At 39.6% G+C, this 10,661-nt stretch overlaps 2 protein-coding genes and 1 long non-coding RNA gene across 3 annotated transcripts; 1 reads left to right on the top strand and 2 right to left on the bottom strand.

Moving 5' to 3' along the window:
* The first annotated feature begins 375 nt into the window (after positions 1-375).
* Positions 376-1,851, top strand: LOC134217510 (uncharacterized). The gene is made up of 3 exons (XR_009981067.1): positions 376-454; positions 536-836; positions 930-1,851. It is a non-coding gene; the product is annotated as an uncharacterized LOC134217510 (long non-coding RNA).
* Positions 1,852-4,843: 2,992 nt separating this feature from the next.
* Positions 4,844-5,461, bottom strand: LOC134210232 (uncharacterized protein K02A2.6-like). Its single transcript, XM_062686276.1, has one exon. It carries the CDS (start codon positions 5,459-5,461, stop codon positions 4,844-4,846), a length of 618 nt encoding a protein of 205 aa, XP_062542260.1.
* A 317-nt stretch (positions 5,462-5,778) lies between these two features.
* LOC134217509 (uncharacterized) lies at positions 5,779-7,301 on the bottom strand. Its single transcript, XM_062696279.1, has 2 exons — positions 6,043-7,301; positions 5,779-5,966 (listed from the first exon to the last, which is right to left on the bottom strand). The coding sequence occupies exons 1-2, from the start codon at positions 6,983-6,985 to the stop codon at positions 5,962-5,964; spliced, it is 948 nt and encodes a 315-aa protein (XP_062552263.1). The 5' UTR covers positions 6,986-7,301; the 3' UTR covers positions 5,779-5,961.
* Positions 7,302-10,661: the final 3,360 nt, after the last annotated feature.

Here is a 10,661-nt window from a genome sequence, read left to right as displayed (position 1 = left end):
GAGATTTTTATTATTCTACACGGAAGAAATAAACTACCCAATAGTGAGTTTAATTCACCCAACCTCGAACGTCCGTACGGGAAGCCAAAATTGAGTAAGTACACTGCAAAAAATCCAATATTTTTTTATATTTGTAACGACACATAAAATAGCCAAAACGCCTCAACCATAAAGTTTATTTGGGCTTTATGGATCACAAAACCACACACATACCCTTAATAAGCAACAATAATTGTTTTCATGAATAATCCGTTTCGAAAATATGTGTATAGACTAATGGTTAAAATCCATAACGTCTCAAACATAAAATAAATAATTTATGAACATATAACTAATACGCATACGAGTTGAGCGAGGGAGCACGACAGAGCGGAAGAAAATCAAAATGGCTAAACTCGTCCAACAGTGAGGTATTCGCTGCTCCAAAATTTTGCATCCGGAAAATTTAACCAACGTGAGTAATATTAATTTAATCTGCTATGTATACTGAAAAGCCATTTAATTTGTGATTTTCTTACTTATACATCCATTATAGATGCAACTTGAACGTATCCGACTACTGCACCAAAAGTCAAGTACCGAGCGGGCGAGAGTGGATGGCGGCGATACAACTTACTGGTTCATCATTTGGGAAACGGAAATTGCCCTGGAATTCGCATTATACAAGCCCATTCGGCATGATCAATATGCGTTGGTATAATGATACCATCGCCACAGTAGTGCGACGGGTTATCCGTAGTTGCAGCAGGTACCGACTGAACAGCAGACCAGTAATAAGAAGATGCGTCGGAATATTATTTATTGATCAGCTGGAAAGTCATACGACTGGTACGACGGTAAGTATATTGTTCACCATGATAAATTTAAAGCAGTTTTTTACATGATTGACCAGTTTTCAACCGCATATGACAACACATTATTTTTTTTAGGCAACGAGGATGCTTCTGCAGCACCAAACTATTTGCAAACACGAAACCAAATCTCTATAGCCAGGCATGGCATCAGACACGAGTCTTCCAATATAAACATCGTCATATGTGCGCCATCCCAATTGCTTCGTCAAGGATATTGTCAAAAGTCTCCAGTTGATGAATAAGTTGGTGGCATCTAGATCTCTGCCAAGCAAGCCAAAGCAGCGAATCTCTAATAAACCTAAGCAGCAGTATACCGTAAATCTGCTGTATAGACCGTCGAGCGGAAGTTTTCAACCGGTGGCAGCGGGATTAAATCAAATCAGCGAGCAAACGCACAGTGGAAAGACTTTCATGAATAATAGCATAAATAGTGCACTGATCATGACTCTGCAGCGCTACGATCCAGCAACCCAGTAACTTTTTACGCACCGTAGTATGGGTGCATCTGTTCTGGCTCAGGATATTAGGGCACAAGACAAAAACACTCCGATTTTTTGCTCACAAAGAACATGAAACGACGATCAAGTTTTTCTTTCGCACAATAAAGGTGAGATTTCTCCAACTCCAGCAAACAAGTTTGGTACACTCTGGCAGAGCTGCACGACCGGCGTTGGCGTTGGCGTTGGCTATCAACCCGAAGAACTCGGACAACACTTTGGGGCGATGCTGTTCTTTCTAAGGAACTCGATACAAGCAAGACAACTTTCATCACCATCGAAATCAACACAACTGATGCTACCGACACAGCTTCGAAAACTGACGTATTATATGTTCGACGTTTTGCAAATGATTTTCTGAATACTCCAATAGTACTTCATAAGGAGCACGCTATTGTGAATTTCAATTGTAACCCCAAATTTATGAAAACAGTTTGTAATGTAGTATATAATAATTTACAATTTTTATGGCAATAAATCCAAACTAAATTGAAAAAAAAAACTAATTCTCATGATTTAAATATGATTCTTTTATAAGTATATGTTTCATTAAGAAAGGCTGATAATATATATACATTTTCTTTTTTAGAGTTTATAGATTAATCTCATAAGGTATATTGCAATCAAAAATCAATTTTATGTTCGAGACTTATACATGTATTTATGAGGCTCACACATAAAATTTATTGTTATGGTCTAATTGCAAATATCTATAGAGCTCACACATAAATTGAATATGGATTTTTTTGGCAGTGTAGGGTCGAAGTAGTTTGCCTTTACTCCCATGTTAAAAAAGTACCCAACGGAAAATTTATTTACCCAAATGTAAGTTTAATTCACTCAATTTCGACCTCAGGTAATAAAACTCAAAATTGGCTTCCCGTATTGAACTGGCGTCGTTGGATTGTTTGGATCTTTTGTTTTTGACAACAAAAGAAAGAGTGGATGAAAGAGAAGAGAAAAAATAACTCAAAAGTAAGTTTAAAAATACGCAATTTTGAGTACTTTTTTTCTTCCGTGTACGCATGCTGCGACGCAGCAAAGCTGAAATAATAAGAATGAAGTGCGGAGCAGAATGGATACGTTTGCGTGCGTTTTGACAGTTTTCCCATGGCAAAACTGTCAAAACGCACGCAAACGTATCCATTCTGCTCAGCTCTTGACTGTAATAAGTATCAGATATTCGAATAAAAGTAGTTTAATTTGAAATAATTGTAGACAGGTTTATTTGATCCTCACTACTTAACGGTTCAGTTACCACTGGTATACAGTACTGTATCTAAGCTAATAATGGTCAAGAAGTGTTGCTAGTTTAACAGAATAAATCATATCTATTACACGCTTTCTCTTTTCTAGAAATGGTACCTTACTTTTTCAAATATCTAGCCTTTGTGGTGGGCGTACAACTCGTCCACTTCGCGTCTTATAGTGTACATCGTTAGGGGACTTATTTAGGTCAGATGTGGCATTACTCAACTCATCATTAACTGATACATCAGAATCGCCTATTGAGTAAAAACTATCAGAATCTGTTTCAGGGCATAGTGAAGTATCTCCTGTATTTAATTGTAAAGTCAAATCCTGATCATTGCTAGGAGGTCGTTCCGAGTAACGATTCCTATCATTTAGCGCGGGCGGTGCATTCGGTACAACTACTCTCGTGGGTCGATCGCAGCGGTTTAGGTTATTATCAATATGATTTTCATAAAGTAACTCGCTACTGGGTAGGTTCTCATTTCTTGTTTTAGCAATGAATCTCCTGTTTCGTCGGAAATGGTTCCCGAAACTACCCCTGACGATGTATGATCGACTATTAACCATTCGTACTATTTGACCGTAATGCCACTCTTTCCCACATTTCTTGAAAATTACTTTATCACCTATATCCAGGACAGGCAAGGGCTTCGATGAACGGTCATAATAATGCTTTTGATATCGGCGCTTCCGTTCAATCTTGTCTGTAACGTGGTCTTCATCCAAGTTATTGCACAACAGCAAAGCACCAGAAGAAGGAAGCCGTGATTTAAGCTGGCGTCCAAAAAACAGTTGAGTTGGAGACACACCCATACTTGCTACAGGGGTAGTATTGTACTCAAGCAAACGATACCGAAAAGATTCAATGTCACCTGTTTCGTAACATCTTTTTAAAATGTTCTTTGCAATGGCTACTCCTTTTTCTGCCAGCCCATTGCTTTGCGGGTAACGAGGACTGGAAAATACAAACTCAATATTGCACTTGTTAGCATATGTGTCGAACGCAGATGAGTTGAAAGGAACATTGTCAGATCTGATTTGTGTGGGATAGCCATAATCACAAAAAACACGATCAAGAACATCGACTACATGGCGAGCAGACTTTTCATTCAACCGTCTAGAAATTATATACCCTGAATAAGCATCGACGATCACAACATGGTCTTGACCAGCGTACTCATACAGATCAATTCCAACACGCTCAAAGGGATAACTTGAGGGGAATCTTGGTAGAGAGGTTCTTTTGTACATTACGCGTGAACTTTTCACAAACACTACATCCTTTTACAAGTTCAGTGATATCAGTCGTCATTCCCGGCCAAAAGAACTGAGGTGCATGTAACCACTTCGTTATGGTTGCTTGTAACGTTGTTGGGACAATCAGACGATGCTCTTTAAACAGCAAACCGTTCTCATAATGTAGTAGATGACGATGCTTATAGAATAGCTGAGAAAGATCATCTAATTGATGGTAGGATGGCCAGCAATACTCCGTATAGTTAACGATGCGACGATAACGTTCATCACTGTTCAATGCTTCGACATATAACTTATAGTTATCAGGTGACAAGCATGCTTTACGATGTATAGAATGGATCATACCAGAGAGTTCCTTACTTAAGCAATCATTACCTGGTATCGGAGCACGGGAAAGACAGTCAGCAATCAACATATCCTTTCCAGGAGTGTACTTTATGCACATTCCGGGGTACTTCAACAAATGTAAAAACATTCTTTGAAGACGAGGTGTCACATCGTCGATGTCACGCTTTACCAATGATTCGAGGGGCTTGTGGTCTGACTGCACCATAAAAACACGACCGTACAGGAAGTAATGAAACCGTTCACAAGCAAACACAATAGCAAGAAGCTCCTTTTCTATTTGAGCCCACTTTTGCTCACTCTTGGATAATGTGCGTGATGCATAAGCCACGGCCATTCCATCCTGTATCAGTACGCTTCCCAGACCATCCTTCGAGCTATCGGTTTGAACAACAACAGGCTTTTTTGGATCAAATATTGCTAGAACTGGTGTTGTAGTTATTGAGCTTAACAGATCTTCAAGTTCATGATCATGTACTTCGGTCCACGACCACATGACATCATTCCGTGAGAGTTCTCTTAGTGCTGCAGTGCGCTTTGATAAGTTAGGAATAAATTTTCCTATATACTTTAGTAGTCCAAGCAGTCGAAGAACATCGGATTTTGACCTTGGTTTAGGCATGTCGGTAATTGCACTTATGTACGATTGATCTGGTCGAATTTCGCTGTCAGAAATAGCATGACCCATGAACTTGACGCTCCCACTTCTATATTGCGTTTTAGCTGAGTTAAACTTATGTTGTTTTTCCGTGCCCGTTCGAGTACGATTGCTAATATTTGATCATGCTCTTCTAAACTGTCTCCTGCTATCGCGACATCGTCGAAATACACCTCAACCCCTGGGATATCTCCAAATAGCTGAACCATGCGTTTTTGAAATAGTTCCGGTGCGCTACTTATCCCAAAAGGTAGACGGTTCCACCGGAACCTGCCGAACGGCGTCATGAATGTAGTTAGATCCGAACTCTTACGATCTAGTTCCATTTGCCAGAAACCATGACGAAGATCTAAAACAGTGAAAACCCTTTTCCCTGACATACGACTTAGAAGATCCTCTGACTTTGGAATTAGAAAGTGCTCCCTTTTGATACACGCATTCAGTGGTTTTGGGTCCAGACAAATGCGCAATGAACCATCAGACTTTTCTACAATCTGCATATTGTTGATCCAATCTGTGGGGTAATCTACCGGACTAATTATGCCTTCTGCCTCCATGGATTGTAGTTCCGTTTTAAGACGATCGTGCAAACTCATTGGAATTCATTTTCTTATAATGCAGGGAAGGTACAGCATCTTCTTTAAATACTATGGTACAAGCACCCGGTGATTTCCCTAACCCTTCAAAAACATCCATGTCAGCTGCGATGAACTGTTCTCTTCCAGGGGGAAAGAAGTAGATGATTTCAAACGATGTAAACGATCAATAAGATCGAAATCCACACATGACTCAAGACCCAGTAACGGTTCACACGAACTATCCACAACGAGAAATTCGGCAGAATGAATTGTACCCTTACGCTCATCCAGACATTTTAGATTGACCTGGCCATGTATTTCGACTTTGTTGGAACTATAATCAACTACGTTGAAAGATCGTTTATTCGAAAACGGAATATTCATTTTAGTAATAATATTTAACGGAATGCAATTGACGTCTGCGCCGGTATCAAGTTTAAAATCCACAGGCATGTCCTGGATCAGGTATCGTTTGGTCCATTTTTCGGTCGCACCCCCACTTGACACGGTATTCGTATTTATTCTATAATAAGAATCGAATGTACTCAAATGCCTACTTTCATTATGCTCATTACTTAAACCCTTTTCGCAAATATTACCTGCATCTGCCCAATTCAGCACATGGGTTTTATTGGTGACTACTGCTCGTTTTGAAGCTCCAACCGACGTGCCCCCTGTATGGTTGTGACCCTTGATGTCTCCGATCTGATTGCTGCTTTTGTACTTGTATGCCTTGCAGAACTTCTTGAAGTGACCGCGACGGCCACATCCATCGCAGACAACATCAATTGCCGGACAGAAGCGACGGTGGCGCCCGTTGAATGGTTGTCCACAATTGTAGCACATTGGTGACTTCAAAACTGCGATTTCACTGCTCTCCTTTACGGTTTTATCGATGATATTTTTCACTTCCTTACGCTCCAGTAATTGCTTGTTCTCCGCAGCGGCTTCATAAACTTTGCACATTTCCACGATGTTTACCAGTGGTTCATTCTTTCCGTCCAATAGCTTGAGCTGTAGTTTTTTATCCTGGATGCCAAGGATAATCCGATCACGTAACATTCGTTCCGCATACGACGCACGACACGATTCGCATTCGAATTCACAGTACGCCAATTGAGTACGTAGTGACGTTTCGAATTCCGCAAATGGCTGCTTTTCCTTCTGAACGATCAAATTGAATTTGAACGCTTCAACAGCCAGATTTTTTCGGGGAAGACAATATGAGTCAAAAGCGTTAATCACATCTGCAAGTGTACGCTCTTGTGCTGGATCGTCGTTGTCGTCATCTTCATCGGCAGCAGCAACGACTCCTCCAAACATAGTTTCCACATCACCGTTATTAGGAAATAGAGAATTGTAGATTTCCACACCATGTTCACCAACCAACCATAGGAATGAAGCGATTTTACTCCTCTCCGTCTCACCGGTTTTGTTGTTCGCGATCATGTAAATGTTGAATTTCTGCTTCCACCGAGGCCACTCTTTCGCCAGATTGGTGCAATCTAAGGGCTGCGGCAAACGATCTGCACTAGTAGCCATGATCACAATTCACATTGAATCACCTCTCTGTCTCTAGACGTTTCGTTGTCACTGTGTGAGTGCACACGTTTCTAGCTTACACTCACGACGTTCCGTTTCACAATCGTACACTACGATGACGGACGACCGACCGATTAAGAATGTGGTGGTGTGATGTGGTTTTTTCTTTCGGTTTCTTTGTGGCCACTTCCGACGGCGACAAAACAAATCGGGCTTTTATTGTGGTTTGTTTTCGCGTTTTTTCGACACTTTCTCGATTCCTCCGTTTTTTTTACGACATTCCTACTACTTCTGACACCATGTAATAAGTATCAGATATTCGAATAAAAGTAGTTTAATTTGAAATAATTGTAGACAGGTTTATTTGATCCTCACTACTTAACGGTTCAGTTACCACTGGTATACAGTACTGTATCTAAGCTAATAATGGTCAAGAAGTGTTGCTAGTTTAACAGAATAAATCATATTTATTACAATGACAGTTGTGCGTTGCTTCCATATTGAGTATTGCCCCTTGAAACGCGAGTACATTTAGTCTTGGATTCCGTGAGGATATTCCTTAAGTGGCTGCTAAAAACACCGAGACAAAGCGATTTTTTAGGCAGGATTAAAGCGTTTATCAGTAGAAGAAGTGCATGAATCTAGCGTGATATAAATAAAATAAGCTTGATACACATTTTTAAAGAAACAATTATAAATATCTCTCTTCAAAACGATGTATTGTTGCTGAATCATTGATTAATTTGCAATGAGCCAACGTTACATCCCAGGCTAGCAACCCCCGACATGAACAATAATTATGACAAAGCATCCTGTCACGAAATCAGGAATTTAAGAAATAAGAAGCTAAGAAATTAAAGACTTAGATAATTAATGAATTAAAGAATTAATGTACAAAGGTATTTAGGAATTGAGATATTCAGGTTTGAGAAATTGAGAAATAAAGGAATTAAACAATTAAGCAATTAGGAAATTGACGAATTAAGGAATAAAGGAATTAAGGATTTAGGGATGGATTTGAGGAATTATGGAAATAATGAATTATAGAATTAAAGAATTAAGGAATAAAGGAATTAAGGAATTAAGGAATTGAGGAATTAAGTATTTTGAAATTAAGGAATTAGGCAATTAATAAATTGTGGAATTAAGGAACTAAGGATTTAAGGAATTGAGGAAATAAGGAATAAAGGTATTAAGGCCTTAAGAAATTAAGGAATTAAGGAGTTAAGGAATTGAGGAATTACGGTATTTAGGAATTAAACAATTATGGAGAACACTACGAATGCCGTGAAAAAATTACTAACGCGGGCTACCGTGATCAGAAAATCATGGGAAACAAAATTTTCAAACAGCTGGTTCTCAGACGTCTTTTGACCGATTTCCACAGTTCTTTTACGGATGTCTTATCTTACCTAGTTGACGGGTGCTTAGCACCATCTTTGGCGGTGTGCAAGAAGACGGTGTGTGGCGGCGAAGAATGAACCATGAGCTCGCCCAACTCTACGGCGAACCCAGTATCCAGAAGGTAGCTAAAGCCGGAAGGGTACGATGGGCAGGACATGTTGCAAGAATGCCGGACAGCAACCCTGCAAACATGGTGTTCGCTTCCGATCCGGCAGGTACGAGACGGCGTGCAGCGCAGCGAGCGAGATGGGCAGTCCAGATGCAAAACGACTTGGCGAGCCAGGGGCGTATCCGAGGATGGAGGATGTTAACTAAATAAATGAAAAATGAACCTTACCTAGTTTTACCGTACTAATGAGTTGTGTTTCTAGGGATGCTCATTTTTTCCCCATTGGGGCGTAAGTAAGGATGTTTTATTCAGAATCTAGTAAAGTAAAGTAAATACTTTACATGACATATTTTTATAACACTATTCTATCATTGACTATACTGTGTGTAAACAATATGCTTATTCTGGAAATCCCTAGCGACTCCAAAATGACCTCTAAGCCTGACGAAAGATGATATGCAAATTTTGCCAAAGAATCTACGGAAACCCATGCCAATGGAAACCCGTCATGTCCATGCCAGTTCATAAAGACCATATGTACGATATTTCACTCAGTTTTGTTAAGAAAATTATTTTGAGCTTTTCAGTGGAATGCCTTCACTTGTCATGAGACGAGTTTGTACAATCCTATTGAATTCCACCACTTAATTGCATCTTGACAGATACGTATTTCGACCTCAACAGTAAGGCCGTCTTCAGTGCCTCGTATTTGACTCGACTCGAAAGTCGAGTCAAGTACGAGACACTGAAGACGGCCTTACTGTTGAGATCGAAATACGTATCTGTCAAGATACAATTAAGTGGTGGAATTCAATGGGATTATACAAACTCGTCTTATGGCAAGTGACTCAGTTTTGCCCAAACCAGATGTTCAAGGCTCTCCAAACTGTCTTGGAGTTTGGATCAATTGGTCTAAAGCCTGTCCACGTTAAATTTCGGACACCCATCTTATAAAGCCATTTTTCAAAATTTTCACAAACCACTGAGAAGATCAATTTACATGACAGCTGATTCTTTCTGATTTATGTGCTGCTTTCAGCATATTTTAAACACGCCCGAATTGATAAAATGACGACAAATCAAATGGACATTACCCACGTGTCCGAAATTGAACGTGGACAGGCTTTACCAGGTCAACTGCGCTCGATAGCTATCTGAAATTGACCAGTCATGTCCATACAAGTCCGTAGAGCCAACGCATATGATTTGCAACTCAGATATACCCAAACCAGATGTTCTAGGTTCTCCAAACTGTTCTGGAGCTTGGATCAATGCGTCTACCAGGTCAACTGCGCTCAACAGCTATCTCCAAACAAATAGGTCCATACAAGTTCGCAGAGTCCACGCGTATGCTTTGCAACTTACACACTCAGTTTTTATTTCTGCAGCTCGGCAAAATCTGCACAGCCGTGTGCCCAGGAAAATAAAAACTGATATCCCGTCAGAAATCAGGGTTGTTAGCTGGGTTTCGGCAAATTATTTGCTGATTTTCAACAACTTTGACAGATATCTCGGCGAAAAATATGTTTACTGGGGCTCGGCTGTGCGAATCTCGGTAAAAGTTGAAAAAAAAATAAGCTTGTAGATATACGCACATCAGATGGTCTAGGTTCTTCAATCTGCTCTGGAGTTTGGATCAATTGGTCTACCAGATCAACTGCACTCGATAGATATCTGAGATCAACCAGTCATGTCCATACAAGTCCTTAGAGCCATTGAGAACCAACTTTTTTTTAATTTAGTTACCATGATTTTCTGATTACGCTATTCGGCGTGTTAATCAAATCAGGAATTAAAGAATTCAGGAATCAAATAATAATGGAATAAAGGAATTAGGAAATAAAGGAATTTAACAATTAAGGAATTAAGTAATCAGGGAATTGAGGAATGTGGAATTAAGGAAGGAAAGAATTATGAAATTGAGAATTTAAGGAGTTAGAGAATTCAGGAATGAAGCAACTAGGGATTACGGATTCAAAGAATTAAGGAATTGAGAAATTAAGGAATATGGGAATTAGGGATAATGGATTGAAGAATTGAGAAATTACGAACTAAAGAAATTAAGGAATTTGTGATTTGAAGAATTGAGAAATTAAGGGATTAAGGAATTGAGGAATTCACAAATTATCGATTAAACGAATTAACGACATCACGAATTGGTGA

Source organism: Armigeres subalbatus, chromosome 2 (assembly GCF_024139115.2).
Source record: "Armigeres subalbatus isolate Guangzhou_Male chromosome 2, GZ_Asu_2, whole genome shotgun sequence".
In the NCBI taxonomy this organism is placed as follows: Eukaryota; Metazoa; Arthropoda; class Insecta; order Diptera; family Culicidae; genus Armigeres; species Armigeres subalbatus.
The sequence above is the reverse complement of the archived record's forward strand: the minus strand, read 5'-3'. Positions and strand labels throughout refer to the sequence as shown.